Here is a 19736-nt window from a genome sequence, read left to right as displayed (position 1 = left end):
TGCATACTCAGGAGCAGTGACTGATGAAAATGTGTAGAAAATTTGATAGGTAGAGAAACTTTATAATTTTTTAATTAAACTATTGTGTTTCTTTCCCCACATCTAATGGGAGAATGGAACATTGGAAAAGCTCCAAAAATAGATCCCAAAATGTCTTCTCTCACAGGGTGAGGGCCACTCATACTAGTGATGATCATGACATTTTAAGGGTCAGTCTCACTTTGCTACATGCTCTTTTGAAATCTATACTTATTTGGGGGGGGGGGGGGGGGGGGGGGCAAGGAGGGAGCTCCCATCTATCTAAATGATAGTTAAGGCTAATGCATACTTGCTACTTTCCATTTTACCATTACAAAACCTTAAAAATCTAATGTTCCTTCTTTATTTTTCTCCCCCATCTGTGGCAAATATTAATCAAACTACCTTCAACATAGCCTTATGGGTTACCACTTACAACTGACATTACGGCATTATTTTGTGTTTTGTGATCAAAGACCACCTTGATTTGGTCTGCATAATTCAATATAACCAGGGGGCGAAAAAAGGAACAGAAAACTGAAGCCCAGCAAATTAAGTGAAGTATTTTGATTATTAAAGGGTATCTGCAGGAACAAATCTGCAAAATAATACTCTGGAGTTTAAACATTACTCCTTTCTTACTCTTCCTTGTTGGAATAAGATATTCCAGTTTTTTAAAAGACATAATCTCTCTGACTTCGTATCTGTAAGGGAGCTAGTGCTGTATGGCACTGGCATGTAGCAGGAGGGTCCAAAGCATTTTACATGCAGATTACAAATTCACATCCAATCCAGAAGTTTAATAGTGAGCCAACACTTAGTGGTGCTTCAGAGCTTATGTGAAATTAATTAGTCTCAGCAGAATTTGTAGTAAACAGGTTACAACATTACTATCACAAATATCAGTTAATTTGGCATTTTCAGGAAGTCAAGTGTTCCCTGGACATGAAATTTTAAAGGACAGCCATGAAGCATATTGATGAAACTGTTTAAGGAAATTTGATGCACTATGATCCAGTGTTATGGATGGATGAGATTTTACCATTTAGACCTTTTCATTCTGAAAATCTGGTGTTCCTCAAGAACATTAGTTTCATATTTAATATGCAAAAATCAAAATAGGATAATCATTGAAAATCACATTTTAAATTAAACATACTTGGCATAATCCTATTAGCAAGATTCTTATATGCGTGTCATGAATTGATATGCCAGAAAGTTTTTGTACTCTGGATTTACAAATAATTAATCTCCTACATCAGTACAAATGTTTTAAAAGTGCACTAATCAGTGTAAAAACTAATTTACAATTTTTGAGATGAAACTTAATGGTCGCAAATACCTAATAGAACTATATTTTTACAAGTAGTGCAGGATCTGAATTGAAAGACCTCCACAGAGAGAAGGGAAAACTCACGAGTGCAAAATGATTGACTACGGAACAGGAAAACAATTACCTGCCCTTGTGAAGCTATTTTTATACAGCTGGCTATTTCTACACTTCAATTCGATTATTATTTGCTGGTTTTGTTCCTGAGAATTTGGCAAGTGTAGTTGCAAGAAATTGCCTTGTCTACGGCTGTCTGAAGTGTCGGGGCTTGATGGAAGGCATTACCTGCTAATTTATATTTTTTTTTTTAATACATACGCTTATCTTATTACCCAAGTGTAACAAATATCAAGGCAATAAACAGATCAATATTTGAGGCTGCTGACGGACTCGCTGCACGCAAATCAAGAAAGCAATGAAAAGGTTGTTTGGGGTTTTTTTTTAATTACTTCACGTATTAAAAAGCAGAGTACAGGAAACATTCGGTGTACAAAGCTAACGGTCACGCCGTATCCGCATGAGCGACCATCTCGTCACAAGGCAAGTGAAGCTCAAAAAAGGAAAATTCAGCAGGCAAACCTCATAAAAACAAAACCAAAAGTAATTTCACTTGACAGACCAAAAGCTTCAGATGTGGTGACGGAGCAGTAATATAGGAAGCCAGTTGCCAGCAGGGCGAGCTCTTCAAGAAAAGGAAGCGTTTCGCCTCGTTTTCTGGCGCAGCGGCGAAGCCCCCTCAGACGCCCCTTGGTTCCCGCCACAGTCCTTCGCCCTCAGCCTTGGTCTGTGCGGGCCGAGGTGCCGGAGGAGAAGCCCCCACAGCCCCGTCCCGCTCCCCGCCAGCACCCACGCCGAGCCTCCGGCAGCCCGGACAGGCGGAGGCCTCCACCCCCTGCCCGGGGAGGCTGAAGATTAGCAGCCGTCACCCGCCCCCGCAGTACTCCAGCCCCCTCCTCGGAGCCGCCGGGCGCCGCTGCGACACAGGGGAGCGGTCACGGCCAAACAGCGGCCGCCCAGCCGCCTCCCACGCCCGCCCTCTTCCCGCCGGCGGCGCGCGGCACGGTGGAGGGAGGGGGCGAGGCGGTGCCGGCGGCTCCGCGGGCTTTTCCTCGCGAGAGCGGACGAGGTTTCCGGTGTTGTGACTGCGGGGCCGTAAACATGGCGGTGAGTCTCCGCGCCCGCTCGTTGCGGCACCTCCGCATCCGAGGTAAGGGGCCCCAGGCAGGCCGCGGCGGTAGGCTGGCCCCTTGCTGGCTCCCGCAGCACGCCGGTGCCCAGCCGTCCTCTCCGCTTCTTTCCTCCCTTCCTCCTCTTCCGGCTCCTTCCTCCCCGCCAGCCTAACGCGCTTCTCTTCTCCCGTCCCCGTAGGTCGGAACGACAGCGGCGAGGAGAACGTCCCCCTCGATCTCAACCGAGGTAGGGGGCGGGGGTCGGTGGGCCGGGGGTCGCCGCCAGCCCCTCGCTGCGCGTCCGCGGCGGCGGAGGGGGAGCCGGCGGCGGCGAGGGGCCTGGCGCTCCAGAGCGGCCGCGGGGGCTCCGTGAGCGGTGGGGGGCGGCGGAGAGGGAGCGGGGCGCGGGTGCCCTCCGTCAGTGTGCTGCCCGGCGGCCTGTAGTGAGCGGAGCTGCCCGTAGGTGGAAGCCTCCCCTCAGCCCCGCCGGCTACGGGCACCACGGGGCCGTGCCGGGGCCGCGGGGCTGGCCTCCCCCGGCCACAGGCGAGGGGAGCCCCTGCGTGCGGGCCGAGGCCGCTCGGCCGCTCCTGGGGCAGTTTTTCAGAGGAGGTCGTTGCTTGGGGACGGGGCTGTTGGCAGCGCCCGTTCCGCAGCGGGGCCGCCCGCGCCGCTCCCCTCTGCCCAGCTGCCGGGGCTTCCTCCCTGCGGCCGAGGCTCCGCTCGGCGGGTCGGCGAGCGCCTCGGCGGAGGTGGCAGCTCCTGCCTCCATGCCTTGTGTATCCCTGCCTGCCCGGGGCCGGCTGGCCACGGTGCTTACCGCGACTCTCTTGCTGTGAGACCAGAAGGCACTCATCTGCCGTTTGCTTCTTTAACTGCTCCAAACATCCCCGACTGCGCTTCAGGTGTATGGGGGGGATAAGAGGAAGGAAGGAACAATAACATCTGCTACACACTTAACTAATTTTGGATCAGACAAATAGGAACTATTTCCTTACCCAAATGTATAGTTCATCTTGCCTTGCAGAGGGCTAAGGTAAGGGTTAGACTCTCCCAAAGAGCCGAGTAAAATGCAGAAAACAAACTGGCCCACTAGAAGCAATGATCTTCCCTGGGGCAGAAGGTCTTGGTCTGGGATAGGGAATAGAGTTGATGTCTGTGATATAACTGTGCTGCTTCAGGAGTTCCAGGACTGCTGCTATCCCTGAATAGATCCATTTTATGAGGAAGTAGGCAGGGAACTACAGAATCAATGATGTAAAAGTAGAATGTGAAATGTGGAGGAAGTACAAATACTAGCAGCATCAATAAGTTTTTCAGCTTAGTAAGAGGCTGTATCAACAATTACACTTAATTCTCCCCCCCCCCCCCCCCCCCCCCCCCAAGCCTTGTTTAGAATTTTTTTTGTTAAGCAGTTTTACCATGGGCTGAAGGTTCTCTCTTGTGTATATGTATCATATTTACAAGTGTATTGTAGTTCCTGGGAAAAATGCTGAGGATTTTTCAGTGTAAGGAAACAGGTCTCTTCCCACCTTGCCTCCAAATGGACGTGATTGCTTTAGTGAGACACTGTCTTTAAAATAAAGTGAAACTTCTCTCAACGAAATGTGGGACAAAGGCCTTAACAGTTCAAACACATGATGCAATTATTACTGTAAGCAGTGTCACCTGTTTATGTAACTTACAGAATCAGGGTTTTAATGAATGGGCTCAGTAGGGTTTTTTTATGTTGTCTAGCATACTGAAGTGTTTTTGGTAAGAAAGAACTATATACAAAACTTAAATGCTGGAGTGGTGTTTTTTAGATGTGGTCTGTTTGAAACCTTTTACTCAGAATTTGATAGGCAGCTATCATTATGATACTGATTTTTGCCATGAGGTGTGTTTAGCCACATACTGATTCCATGAGACGTGTAGTAGCAGCAGTATAACTACTTTATGTGTATCATATTGTAAAGGATGCTGTCATGTAAGATGCAAAGTAAATTTTAATTCAAGTGGGAAAAAAAAAGGCGTTCTGCACTGTGACTGTATATAGCCTTTGCTTCAAAAAAATTAATAAATTGTTGTGGTGGTTGCAGTTGAATAAGAAGCTGCTTTTAAATTTAGTTGTGAACCCCTTATGAAAAAAGTGAGGGGTTTAGGGTAGTAGTCAGAGAAGCTACAGCTGACTGATCAGTAATCATATAGCTATCCATGGTAGGTATTAACTTCATTTTAAAGAGAAAACAGAAGTGGAAAGAAGTCAAGACACTAACTAAGCTAGATAGATGATTACTTGGTTTCCACACTGAACACAATGAATGTTTGTTTTTTCAACTGTTACAATAGTTATGTAAGCAGTTAGTTTAAGTATTTTAAATTGTTACCCTAATTCTGTACTAATAATACACTGTTTTGATTCACTGTGAGCGAATCACATAGTTTTCCACAGGGATTACGTTTTCAGTAACTTGAAAGAATATTCTAATGTCTTTTGTTTCCCTGGACAACTGAACTTTGTGTTGATTAATATGAAATAGCTGATTTGGGCAAAGTAGAGAAGCACCATAAACAGTGCCTAAGCCATATGTTTCTGGTTACAGTGGTGTCCTTATTACAATTGTGAAATTATATTGGTATTATTTTGTTTTAAATTTATTCCTATTATTAATGGCTTGATGAACATGACAGCCTATAAAAGTCAGCCCTTCACTGGTCCATACCTGTGGACTATATGCTAACAATGCTTTTTTCACACAGAAGACCAGTATTAAGGATTAAGTATTTCAGAAGGAAGAATAGATGCAGGGATGGTGCTGTCTGTGTTTGTGCTGCTTTGGTTCCTTCTTCTTCCTGGCTTTTTGTGCAGTAAAGCTTGGGGAGTGCTTTGCTACTTGTAGAGCTGATCTAGCTTTCTTGGCATGCTTTTTGTTAGCTCTTTTCTCTGCTGCTGTAGTATGAGGGTTACCCATGTTTTTCCAGAAGACAGCATGTTGTCCTGTTACGTATTTTGGCCATGGCTGGTATAGAAGGTTTTTACTCTTTGGAGCTTCTTAGTGCTCAGTCTTTTTAAAAATATTGTTTATGAAAGGCATTTGATATGATGATATATTGTATGTGTGTGTTAACTCTCCAAGTTGAGCCTGGTTAAAGATGATAATGTGAAGTCTGTGGTTTGCTGTTTCTGGCTGCGGGGTTTGGGGGGGAGGTGGTGAGGGTGGGGGTGTTTTTTAAAAAAGAATTCTGGGCCACTCAGCCCCATCTTTTAAGAGGATTCTGATAAATCATCTTTTGGGACAACTTCAAGAAAATCAGTGTGCTGAAAGGGTGATCAATTCTGGAAGAACTGTCCCCAGGACAAATTGGGCATAATGTTGGTATAGTAAGGAAAAGCTACAGATACAGGTTTTGGTTTTGTCTACTTAAGGTCATATGTCATGTCTTCTGTTGATTACAAAATTGGAATTAATAATTGGGATTCGGAGTACTCAGGTTTTGGCCTTGTGTTATATTACCTGCTCAGAATAGAACAGAAAAGGAGGACAGACTTACCGCCAGTGCAACTCCCATTGCAGTCATCTGGAAGCAATGGGATGAGGTGGGCTGGTTTAATTAGACTCCTGAAATCAAGCTCATAACTTTGTAAGGCCAGAAAGGACAGGAATTCTTGCACAGGGTCCAGTCATGGTTGTGCGTGTAAACACAATGCGAGTATTATATGCTTTGAGCGTAACTTATCTTCATTTCTGACTGTTCTCCAGGTATTCCAAGCTGAATTACAGAACCTTATATACCTACCAGAGCTCTGAGCACTGTAAAAGGCTTGTGTAACCCAAGCTTCATTTGCTGTTAAGTTCTTTGCTCACCTCTGTAAATGAATTGCTTTATCCTGTTGGGTGACCAGCACCTCTTCCTTTGCTGGAGTCTCAGCTGTTGCCTTTGGGTTATGGAGGCCGAAGTAATTTACAGCTTGCCTAGTTGAAAGCATTGTCTCACTGCATTATCTGTAGTCAGGCACCTTTAAATGCCATTCTTTCAAGAGATCCCAGTTTTCTTGGATCCCAGTAGCTCTGAGCCTGCAGTGGCTATTAGGAACTTTTCAGAGCTTGTTTACTTGCTGAAGCTTTGGGTAGATAGAAGGATGCCAGCTGCTGATGGTCAAGTGCTGTTCATGTCTGTGTTCATTTCCTCCTTTCTGTGGGTAGCAATCTTTACTTTCTGATACTGTAGTCATTAACTGAAAGGTACCTATCTCCAACAACAGTACTTTATTATTTATAAATGTGCTTTATGAGATGCTACTTTGATTTAGCAGCTTTTCTTGTAGAGCCAGTTTTCTCCATATTGTAGAAGTTGAGTCTTCTAGCTACAACATGAGACAGATACGGATAAAGTAGCTGAGAAAACTGGCACTTTTTTTTTTCTCCCCAAGAGAGAGTTTCACAAAATTGGCTAGTGTTGTATAAAAAATAATACCGTTTTTATTTTTTGCCTCCATTGCCTGTGTCCTGTCATGTAGGTAAATGGAACTTCTGTATCTTTTATTTTTTAATTTCACAAGGTCTGAACTGTATTAGTTTTCTTACTGTGCTTGCATTACTTTAAACCATGTTGTATTTGATTCCATGTGCCCACATGGCAAATTGTAATGCATTGCATGCAGGGCAAACATCTCAGGATGCTATTTGCAGTTTACAGCCCACAAAAATGTCAGGCATTTTTAGGGGTTATTTGTGGGCTAGTCAGAGAAGGCTGGATGAACTTTGTTTCCAAATTCAGCTTGAGATTTGATGACCACACGGTTTCCACCTTCCTTCATCAGTATGGAAGAAGCAAGGAGGTATGCCGTCCATGCACCTGTGATACCCACAGCTAAAGTAGTGTGGGAGGGGAAAAAATACTTTTTAAATGCTTGCAGCAAGGCAGTGGGGAACCAGTGCAGAGATGGTAGCTAATGTATACCTTCTCAGTGGCTCAGAGGTTTTCACACTAATGGCAGGACTGTTATGGAAAGACTTTTTAAGTTCTTCTTTGCATGCTGTTGCAATATGTAGTCTGGGTTGAAAATACAGAGAAGTGGGGCTCCACCGCACTGTAGAAACAGTATTTTTAAACTGCCCAGATGAACAAAATGTGTGGGCACCTTTCTCCCTCACTTCACAGTGTGCCACCATTGTGCAGGATGCTTGTGTTAGAGCAGATCACACAGAACAATAGCTGGTTTTTGCTCCCTTGTTTGTTAATCTGTAACAGAAGCCATAATGGGAGCAAGAAGGTAATTAGTAACATTTTTTTCAGTTCTTCTGATATAAAGGGGCAACTTGAAAAACAGCTGGAGAGATTTCTTCTTGTCTTGCTGTCTGAGAAAGTTTCTACTGCATTATTTTTGTATATTGGGGGGTGTGTTTGTGTTGGAACACCAAAGAGGAAGTGATCAGTGACATTGCCTGCTGACTTTTTGGGCAACTTTTTGTTAAATTGTAAAGGTAAGGAGAGTTGGTGGTGCTGAGTATATGCACTCCAGAATTAAGGCTTACACTTAGCTTTCTTGTCTGTACTTGTGCTGTAGTTGACTGTTGTTTTGGAATTGTATAGTGCACTGGCCTGGTTAGATTAATAACACTTGTGTATCTTTGGCTTTGCTTCCTAACCTATTACTGCTTTTACAACCTTAAGACTTCTCCGAACTACTAAAATGGTGTGGACTTACAGTACTTTCACTTTTATTTTCTTGAAAACAGAACACTTCTAATGAAGGAAAAAACAAATGGCAACTATAAAAACTTATGACTTGCTTACCTAATGTTAAGGTGTGTGTAGGAGCTGGGTGCTACCATGTGATTCAAGATCTGTGTTCATGTCTGTCTTTGAAGTTTTTGTCTACAGCATCTCTAAATTTGTTTTGGTGGGTGGATTCTTTGGTTTCGCTGCTGTGGTTCAGATTGGTCAACAAATGTCAGCACTTTTTTCTGAAGGGCAGAGAATAAAATGACAGTAAAATGATGATCTAATATCTTGTTTCTATTTATAGTTGACAAAAGAGATTGTTCTGCAATTTGGCTCAGTATAAATAGCTGCTTAGGTGTTTAAGCAATGCTGTGTTTCCATAACATTATAGTAATCTGCATCCCCCTCCACCCCCTCACCCACCCTCATGTGAACCTTAGAAACTGTTGAAGTACCAAAATACCATTCCTGGCTTCTTAATATGAGTTTTTTAGTCTTTGTCATAAATGATCTTCAAGTTTTTTCCTCCCTTCTACCCCTGCGCCCTTCCCTTCCACCCCTACACCCCCCAACCCCCAAAATTAATGCACTGCTTAACTTCAGGATTATTTTCTTTTTTCAGAGCCTATCCAGTCTAGATGCACTGTAAATAAACACACCCTTCATCATAATTACAGTAAATAAGGAAGTTATGTCAATGGTAGCCTTCCCAGAAAGAAACAGATCACTTATTTGCCCAATCTCATGACCTTCATGCATACTTTACGAATTACCCAGCAATCTCTGAAGTCTTTCCCTAATAAACATAGAAAAGATGCTAAGCATCAGGTAGAATGTTTCTCTGTAAGGTGAGAAGCAGTTGAAGTAGTCAGTTATAGTGAAAACCTGCTGTTTTCCAACTGTTTATATCCATACAAACCAAACACTGCAGAAAAAGAACAGTGTTCAAGGGGGTTGCGGGATGTCTTGGGAATTGATGTTGAAATGATGGCTGACTAGTTTGGAGGAATGTACTGAAAAATCAGATAAGCCTTTTATCTTTCATACTAATGAGACTCCTGCCTGAGACCTTTTTTTTTTTTTTTTTCTAAATAATAAATGATGTGAATAACCTACCTTGAAAGCAGCTAGCTTCTTACAACTAAGATGTAAGTGTGTGACTTGAGGCTTTGATAACTACACAGAAGATTAGATAAAATAAGAGGTTTGCTTTTCATTGGAAGTGTTCTTTACTACGTGCTGGCAGATGGTTATGGTTATATCATAGTGCAAATTCACCTGCATGCTGAGCAGCACTCCTGTGATGAGTCCTGATACAGAAGGTAAGGTCCCAAAACACTGCTACACAAGTGCTGGCTGATATTTGACAAACTGTTTTAACTGGAGCACTTGCAACTTTCATAATAAAATGTATTTTGCTTTATTCTAGTTTAAAACTCTGTAATATTAGGATGTTCATGTATACTGCAGATTATTTTATTTTTTTTTCATTTGCCAACCATCTGTTGTGGTTGGAAGATTTCGGTGGAATGCATCAGGAAAAAAATAGGAGTTAGCAAAACTTTGAGCATGGTTAGTGAAGAGTGTATTCACCAAATCCTTGCATCTGGTGAAGAGGAGGAATGCTGGTAAAGATGCACAGTGAGAAAATGGAGTTAAAAAAAAAAAAAGAACATAATATCTAATAAATAAAAAGAACCAAAAACCCTACCTACCATTATATTTTCTTAGTTATGTGACTGATTTTTAATGGTGGCACATACCTGAAAGCTCTGTAGGACTCATATTCTTACTCTTCTGGTATATTCATCTGAGTGTATCAAGGTGCATCTACACAGTGGCCTAAATAGGTTTGGGTAACTAAATGTCATGAGGAAGTCTCTTCTGCCAAATTCTACCTGAACAGCAGTATCCTTGGAATCAACATTATTCATTAATAAATTATTCTGAGTGATAGAGCTCTTAGGAAATTTTTCCTAAGAGGGGTGGTTTTGTTTCTAAATTTACTGGTTTATTCTTCACTGTCTAGACTACTTTAAGCTCATTTTAGTCCAGGTGCTATTTATTGTGAAAGTTTTGGTTACATCTGACCATTTCTTCAGAGAGTTGCTCCTGGAACATTTCAGAAAGCTACTTTTTAAAGTATTTATGAATTTTATAGAAATTAAATACACTTAATTGTCTGATATGTAAAATGAAAAGTACAAAGATTTTGAGTTCTCTGTCAGATAGAGAAATGAGTAGTTAACAAAATTTCCTGCTGTTTATCAGTGATACATTGAATAACCTTGTAAGTATAAGACCAAAAAGGTGGCAAAATGGCAAAGATGAGCTGGGACAGTCACTTACCCATATTTGAAGTGGTTACTGTTAGTTAGCACTACTTTGGTTAAAATGAGAGAGGTATATCTCTCTACCCCATTTGCATAGATTTTATTTGTTGTGAAATGAGCTGTGGCTGTTAGTTGAAGACTACAGTGTGATTAGTAGGAGATAGTTGTGCAAAGAGGTAAGGTATTTAAAGCAAAACAATATGGCCTTGATTTATGGGAAAATCTATAAAAGTAACAAAAATAATTTTATTAGTCTCCTGATGTAAAGGTATATGGTGAACAATACAGGGATTTCATTTGTTTTCTTTCAACTGCATACAAGATTGGCTTCCTGCTTGAAGTATATATGGACTAGAAATAAATGCATATATTTTTAAAACGATTCATAAAAATAAAGGACTAACAAGAGCAGCTGTTGCTGTTTAAAAATTACTGTAAATTACTGTTTTAAAAAAATCCTGATTAAATTTGTAAGTAATCTTTTTCCATTGTTAACTTCTGAGCATCAGTGAAGTCAGACTTCAGCTTTAGCAACTCATATCTTTATCTAATGTCTGTAAACCATATGTGATTCTCATGGCTAGGCTTGTTGGTTTTTTTTTTTTATGAAATACAAAAACTGAAATGGAAAAATTTTGCTGTTTCCTTAGGTGTGGTGTTTCCAGCTCAGGTTTTTGGTTAGCCTGTTACTTCAGTGGCATAGTTTTTTTCAGAGTTGAAATTGAACAATGAATTAGGTGTCTTCTGTGTTTGAAGAATTGTACTTAGATTTTGCTGTGAAATTTATAAATATGATGCTTCCTGTCCATTCTCTGAAAATGACCTTTTCAGGAGAAAGCGTAAAAGTCTTGAGCTGTCACAGCTATGGACAGATGTGACCTGTCCTATCTCTAGTACAAGAAAGTGGAGTTCCCAAGCATCATCAGTGTGTGTACTTTTTTGAACTCTTTAAGTTATAGCATTTTAAGGGGAGTAGTTACCACATCACACACTTGCCAGAAGTTAAAGTTTTTCTTCTGCAGTTAGTGCTGATTGTGAATTACTTGTAGTTTCTAGTTATATGCCCGTAATGTTTGAATTTGAGGTTGTTACTATTTTACTCTTTCCCTGTCTTGCCAAATTGCCTTTCATGCCTTCATCAGCAAACTGGGTGATCCTACATCTACTAATGTTGCTAGGCATTTTCTTCTTACTTGACACTCTATGAAACAGGGTATTTCTGGGGACAGTGGCTACCTCCCAACGCCTTGGAGTTTATCAGTAAAGGCCATTTAACTGGGCAACATTTGGTTTCAGTTTCTTGAACACATAAAATGATACAAAGAAGAATCAGAATGTTAGTTGGGAAAATTTTATTAGATATGATCATATTTCTCCCTTTCACAAATTTTCTTCTAATGTTGCTGATATTATTATTAACTTGCTTGTCAGTTTGATAATAGTCAGAGAAATACATGATCAGAATTCTTTTAAGTAGTTTTGAAAGATTTGCCTGATACAGTCACCAAATGGTAGTTGCATGATGTGAAGCAGTCACAGTATATCTTTCATTAAAACAACTAAAAATTGTGACTCTCCTGAATTTTCTGTTCCTAGGATTGGTGGCAGAAAAGAACAAAATGGATTGAAGAAATTGAAGATAATTTTTCTAAATCATTACAATAGGCTCATTCACTATTCAAATTCATAATTGATGTTCTGCAGTGTATTAATTTGGTTATGTGGGTATAACAATCAGTGTTGTGAATCTGGAAAGGCTTATTGTCCAGCCTTTTATTGGCTTTTGAGTATAAGAACAGCTGTACTGGGTCACTCCAGCCTTGTGTCCTGTGTTTGACAGTAGCTGATAATTGATTGCAGAGGAGAGAGGAGAGCAACAGGGCAAACAAACACTTAGTGGTGCCACTATGGAGCATTCTCCAGTCTCCAGGATTTTGTGCCTCCATTTGTGTTCTTTTTGCATTCTCTTTTTCTTATCCTTTTTCTTGAAAGAAACTTCTGAAAGTTTTAGAGCAAGTTCTTCTAGAGTTTAACTGTGTATTTGAGAATAATTTATATTTCTGTTTCAGTATGAAATGGTAATGAGAGAAACTTGGTTAGACTGTAATCTCTTCTTGGTTTTAGTTGTCATAATATGCAGTAGTTATAGTTGTGTAATATTGTAGAAAGATGGCATTGTGGGGTTTTTTTTGCGGCAGAGGGGGGCAGCGGGAGGATAAGTACGTAATACACAAAGACTGTATATACTAAGAATGATTGCTAAGATTCTTGGCATTATCATCACATCTTCTTGAGTATTGAGGACCTAATGGTAAATTTAAATGGGGGACTAAACCAAACGTTCACTCTCTATAATAGACAAGTTACTTAAAGAACAACAGGGTTTTTTTCAAACCTGCCTTATTTATTTTCATAATTGGTCTTTGAGGAAGCTCCTGCAGGAAACTAGTCTGTGTAATGCTATAAAGCATTTAAAGTATAGTTTATAAAAAGCTGTATGTAACTAATCAGCATTGTAGCTATGTATTGGAATGGTCCTCCAATTTTATCTTTTTGTGTTCGAAGTTCAAAGGTGGTGTAAATTTGTGTCTAGCAATCCAAAATAGTTTATGTGACCAATCTTCAGCTTTGTGCCATGCTTCTGTTTAAGTCATAATACTGTACCTTTAAGTGCTAGGAAAGCTGTTAACATTTCAACTATAAAACTTGTTTTTCAGGAGGTTTAGCAGTAAAGCAGTGCTGTCTACAAACTTGGCATACAAGATCACACACTTGGAATAATGAACATAATTCCAAGGGTCAGGATGTAAGGATGGCTTTTCTACACATGATAGTATTTCTTATTAAGACACTGAGATTATGTGAGACAGTAATTTGGAAAGTAGTCCATTCTTGAAATGCTGTCACTGCTTCAAGAAGACTGCAAAACCAGAACATATGTTTTCTGCCACCTTTATCCATATTTAGGAAAATTTTTAAAAAATAACCTTTATTTTGCAGTATTTTGTGCACATCTGCAGAAGAGAAATTGTACAGTCACAGTAGACATTTAAACTTTGCTTTCCTGTTTACTTACAGAAGTCATACGTGCAAATCTAGATACACAGTTAAATATGAAGAATTAGACTCCTAATCTGTAATCCTGATACAAGACTTCCTTCTTATCTGAGGTTCTAATGATTCTTGGATCCTACCTGGGATATGCTGTCTTTTGCACTGCTTTCTAGTTGACTGATTTTTTTTGTAAATGTGACGGTTAATTTCTACCTGATTGTAGGAAGAACAGTTCTCTTTCTTTGATAGCAGTGAAAAAGAGGTGTGCTTTTGCTCCATGTTACTAAGTCAGTTTTGTCTATTCATAGCTTTTTTAAGCAGCAAGAGTGAAAACAATCTGAATTTGTAACTTGTTTTCCTTCTGTTTTCATGGACATGGAATGTCTCTGTAGTCAAAGTAAAGACCTTTACGTATGGTTCACCTATAGAAGCTATAGGAATCAAACTAAGTAAATGTCCAGGTACATTCTGCAGAAGTCACTGGTTTTTGTCACCTATACTTTTCAAGGGGATGCATTGTGGTTTTTTTAATCTAAAATTTATGAGAATTAATTGGCAAAACTTAACATCACACTATACCAGTACACGGTATTTTGCACCTTACTGAATCAAGTGTGATAATAAATTTTTAACAATGATTGTAGAGGACACCTATCTGGCTTAGTATTCAGTATGTTTTTCAACATAGTATTAACTGCCTAAACTTGATACTACAAACAACTAATTTCTATGTTTTAACCTTGTAAATTGTCACATAATGTCAGTCTAAATGGCTACTGCTGTGTTTTTGAAAATCATAGGCTGAGTGTAAACTGTTCATTGTCTGATTTTTTAAATCTGGCAAAGTGGAGTTGATGTGTCAATATAAATAATTCAGGAGTGATTTCTGTCATGCAGTTTGCTTTTTTTATGTAGCTTTTTCTTCTTCCATTGTTCTCAGAACCTTGTGGGTTTTCTTCTGTGCAGTTTCCACATTTTGAATTAGATGTAAATTAAGAATGTGTCATATTATGAGGGACTACATAAATGTCCTGATTTTATTCCCAGCAACTTGATAATGGCAGGATATGCCTTCTCATTGGTGTTCCATTTCATTATTAAAGGTGTTGATAGAAGTGTTTGAGCAGAGTGATTACCTGTCATCTAGAATTACATAGACACCTCTAACTGATTTCTAATGTTGCATTACTTGTAACAACTGATAACTCATGACTATTTCAGTGGAAATGGAGAACAGTGTGTTAATATTTCTAGCTGGTGTCTGTTTGACTCAACTTCTTTCATTTTGGCAGCATGTAGTTTAGCAAGCCACTCAGAGCAGCTTTGCAATATACAGTTGCTTAGCACTTAGACCTTAAAAATCTCTCATAAATGTAGATGTGTATAGAACTTCACCAGGATCATCCATTTATATTGTAAGAAGAAGGTATCTCTTGTGTTCTTAGTCAATGGTGACATGCTTAACTGTTGTGAAGTACAACTTCCTTCTTTAAGAGAAGTCTTTAGGCCTATTTAGTCACTTATTTTACTTCTTGGCACTATGATTTTAGTAGGTGTGATAACAGCTGCTAGTGGAGTGTCTCACTTGATACTGTATGTACATCGGTTACTGTGTACAGCTGCTGTCCTAGCATCTACCAAGTGTTGCGTATAAAATACACACTCCTCAGTTTAACTCATTATGCCTGACTTCAGGGTTACTGCATTATTTGTGTGCTGAAGCCTACCATTCTTTTATTTGATTATTATTTTTTTTTTAATTCACACATGCATAACAGAGTAGCCAACTGGCATGCTGCTAGCATACTGAATGTGGCTAAACAATGCTGCTAAATATGTCAGGGGAAGGGAGTTGTCACTTGTGCGAATATAGCTATTGCTCGTCCTGTTTCATTCCTGCATTAGATGGAGCACTAGCTGTTTTGTGCAGCTGGAGCTCTGCAGTGTTCTTTCTCTTTGGAGAACAGAGCTGTCAGAATGCATCACAATTCTCACTGGGGAGAAACAGTCACAGTCCTGAAGGGGTGAAAAAATGAGTCAAGCCCTAAAAGGTAATGAGAGTTTAAAAACAAACAACACAACTTTGAGGATCTTTAACATATATGTGTAGAGAATCATGGAATTCTTGAGGCTAGGGTTCTAAAAACACTAATTTCGCTCTGTGCTAAAGATTATCATTGTGTTTTAGGTGTTACTCAATGCAGGCAGTTGTGAGTGAGAAGCTGTTTAGTGTATAAGAATTGCACAGAACAAAAATATCTGCTACTTCTAAGTGCTTGCTGTCCAAAAAAATAAGATTGATACATAGACAATCAGATGGTAATGATCAGCAAGCTAACCTGTTGTTGCAGAAGATGTGTGCCCTGAAATTTTTGTCTATATTAACAAGATTTTATATAAGCTTCCAGTCAAAGTGCCTTTGTATACATTAATTGGGACAATTTGCCAACTGTAAAGTGCAGGTAAAAAGACAGTCTTCTAGTGAATTTCTTCCAGAAAGGTGCATCCTGCTTCCACCGTTCCACCTGTGAATGGCTGAGTGGCACTGCCATTTCTACATGTATACTTGTAAGACTTCAGTATTCAGTTTGACTTGGTAACCCAACAGAAAACTAATGTAGCCAAAAGAATGAAAGGTGTTCTGCTGAGTTAGTGTTATTTTAATGTGAAGTCAATGGGTGCTGGAGTAGTGTAAAGGATGGGGCGTATCACAGAGTGGGACGGAGTAGAGGGGAGGAAAGTAAGGGAAAGGGTTGTGCATCTTCTGGAGAAGAAAACTCTTAAGATCAGCTCAGTCGGTTTGCATAACTCCACCCTCAGAAGCACCATGGGGAAGAATGTGAAGATATTTGGTTGTCACTATCGGCCAGCTTAATCATAGAATCATATTGCAAAAGACCCTTAAGATCATTCGGTTCAGCCGTTAACCTAATGCTGCTAAACCATGTTCCTAAGTGCCACATATACACATCTTTAAAATACCCCCAGGGATGGTGATTCAACCACTTCCCTGTTCAGCCAAGTGCTTGACAACCCATTCAGTGAAGAAATTTTTCCTTATATGAGTCATCAATTCAGTAATAAATGAGGTAAGTTAGGAAATAATAGACTTTTGAGGGGTCTTAAAGTTATAACAAGTAGCTTTTCTTCTTTGTCTTTTTTTTTTTTTTTTCAGATAGAAAAGCAAGAAATTCTGAAGACCTAAAGAGTAAAAGTTAATCAGAGCTAAGAAATCTCTGCAGCAGTGGTCTGAACTGTGTCCTTAAAAAAAAACACCAAAAACCCCCCAAACAACCAAAAACCTCATAAAACCCAAGTCCTTGTCAATGAAGTGTTAAGGCCATAATATTTCATCTTTTGAGAGAGAAATCTCAGATTTTGTACCATGTTTTTTTTCCATTCTGCATTAATCCATCTCCAACTTCAGTGCTGTTGCATAAGATCTTGTGATGGGAAAATGGGCAGTGGTGAATTTGATCTTTGAGTAAATTTTCTACTTTTCTAATATATGATACTTTTCCAGAAGAGAAAACACAGGATAGCCAGTCTTTCCTTGAAGTTAATATTTCATAACTCTTTTTTTCACTTTTTTGGAAGAGACTTTGCAAGAAGGTTCTTCTGAAGTTTAAAGACTTGAACTGACAAGGCTTGGCCAAAAAGCGTTTGTAATCTTGGTTCTTTCTGAGGTACTATGCAATTAGTACTTACTACTTTTATTGTCTGGTTTTTTTCTACAGTAGTAGTGGTGTTCATATCATCAAAGTGTGTGTAAGCCAGCTAACTTGCTGTATTCATATTATCAGTTTGATAGTGGAAAAGTCTATTCTCAATTTTTCAGTGTTGCAGATCCTATACTGGAGTTCTCACTTTGCTTCAAATTACTTACCTGCTAATGAAGCTTCTGGGAAATACCTGTCTGCTTTGCTAAGTACTACAGAGACGGTTTTCCTTCAGCTTTTCTGTCTCTCTAGATAGGAGCATTTTTCTCAGCAGAAAGAGAACAACTTGAGGAAAAATTGCTGTAACTGCATTTTTTCAAATGCACATAGAGTAAAATGGTATTACTGCACATTTTGATTAAGTAGCATTGTTATATTGGTCTGCCATAGCCGCAGAATTGTTGATGTGGGGAGTGGTAGCATCATTGTATCCTGGTTTCTTCACATTCGAATTGGCTGCCTTTCTGCACAGCACAACTTGCTCACTTCTAAGTTAGTGCCCGCTTGTGTCAAGTAGCTGAATTAGAAATGTTCATTGTCAGTGACATACAAGAGGTTTCCTGACTTTCCTGACCTTCAAAATTAAAGCTTACAAGCATATTTCCAGTCATTTCGGGAAGTTTTTTTTGCTGCTTGTTCTCCAGGGAATTGAAGTAGAACATTCTGGAGAGATTTAAGTCTCCTTACCTGGGATCTTTCTTTTGGACCTGTAATGTACTCTGTTACGCCACAAGTTGTGTGAGCCAGGGAAATTCCCACCCATTACCCAAGGCTGGCTAAAGCATAGAAGTCAGCCAAATGTATTTTCAGAGAAACCAAATTATGAGGAAGTTTTTTCCCTTTCCTATTATGTTCCCTTGAAATTAGGGGCTGTGATGTAAACTATTTGTAGTGCTATCTCAACTATCCCAACCTACTTGTCTTCAGTATTTCTCTTGTTCTCTTGTTTCTATGGCTTGTGCTATTGCAAACCTCTCCAACTAAGTTAAGCCCTGGGAAAGTAAATATGCAGAGGAGTCCTAAACTTGAGATGGATCTAGTAAGATTTTAACTGTCTCTAATTTCTGTGATCATATCAAAGATTGTTTTTTTTCCTTGATTTGGGGGATGTTCAAAGAGGTGCATGTGTATTTCTCAATTTGCATTCAAAGTTATTGGATGTTTGGTTTCAGCGTGCATACTGCTGTGCAAGGTAGCTCAGTACTTGTGGCTGTGTATCTGACAGTTGATTTTGCTTATTGCTGTGACTTAGATTTGTGGAAAAGGATATTTCACATCAAACTGGTGATGATAAAGATTGATGCCCACACTTAGGAGCTTGCCTTATCCTCCCAAAATCTTTACTGATTCTTTGAAAAAAATCACTATTATGTGGCAGTAGCCTATCTGTACTTGTGCTGAAGTCTCATTATAAGCAGTATAGTCAATACAATTGATTCACCTTACCCTTGAGTAGGCATCTTGCAGCTAGTCAGGTTGTTTCCAACTTCACTGGCTGGTAGACAAGATATCAGTTGACTACAGTGGGTTACAGGTTTACACACCCTAATTCAGGTGCCTTCCTGTAGGTGTCTTAAACTTTAAATATTGTCTAGTATTCCTGATGGTAGTGCAAGTACAGGGTCTTGTCTTTCCAAATATGTTCTGTATGTATACTGATGAGTTTGAAAACTTAAAAGCTAAAATTTGAAAAAGCAGACATAACTAGCAAACTCAAGCCAGGCTGAGTATTTTTTTATTTATCACCTCCAGTAAAGAGGTAGTGAAGGAAGTACTTTCTTTACATCTTGGACACTTTGTTTCCTTTGTGTAATGAAAAATACACATCCTTTCAGGATGAACAGGGGAGTAAAGGACTACGTATACACCACAAATTCAGCTGTAGCTGTTCATAGTGCAGTGGGAGGCAACCTTCTATTACTGAAGTTAGTGTGGGGCACCACCCACAAAACGCTTCTCTGCTGCTTTCCAGATGTCTGGTGTTTAGATTCGTCAGGCTTTTTCTAAAGACTTCCATTTTATGTAATGCATTTTTTGGGTTTGGGGTTTTGGTTTTGTGTTTTTTTTTTTTTTTTTTTTTTTTTTTTGTAATGTAATACTTTCTAACAGTTCACATCTCCAACATGGCATTGGTATTTCATTTATTTCAAACTACAGTGCTGTTGATAGTATTGTTGTAGTGCCTATCACATGATGTCTAATCCCAAGACTGCAAAAGAGTTCTTCCTTGGAAACCTGTTCTGCCACAATACCACTGTGTACAGAGCTTACTGCAGTTTCTGTTACAGTAGTTTTGCGTGCAGCTGTCTGCCCAGCCCCAGTCTGTGCTGTTTGTCCCACTCTGCCTCAACTCACAGCCTTATTCCTGAAGATGTGGCTATACTGTCTTTTCTCATCATGTTTG

At 39.7% G+C, this 19736-nt stretch overlaps 1 protein-coding gene across 2 annotated transcripts in view; it reads left to right on the top strand.

Annotated features, from left to right (window-relative positions):
* Nucleotides 1–273: 273 nt before the first annotated feature.
* Nucleotides 274–19736, top strand: part of RICTOR (RPTOR independent companion of MTOR complex 2) — a 92796-nt gene continuing 73333 nt past the window's right edge. The window contains exons 1-2 of one of the 2 annotated variants that reach the window (XM_080372106.1): nt 274–2555; nt 2717–2764. In XM_080372106.1, coding sequence (XP_080228232.1) covers nt 2507–2555; nt 2717–2764 — 97 coding nt within the window. In that variant the 5' untranslated portion in view covers nt 274–2506. The remainder of the gene's footprint in view (nt 2556–2716; nt 2765–19736) is intronic. The other variant, XM_080372105.1, reaches the window with a different exon arrangement.

This window comes from Falco punctatus, assembly GCF_963210335.1.
Source record: "Falco punctatus genome assembly, chromosome: Z".
Classification (NCBI taxonomy): Eukaryota; Metazoa; Chordata; class Aves; order Falconiformes; family Falconidae; genus Falco; species Falco punctatus.
Note: the sequence above shows the minus strand (reverse complement) of the source record. Positions and strands in the feature narration are given on the sequence as shown.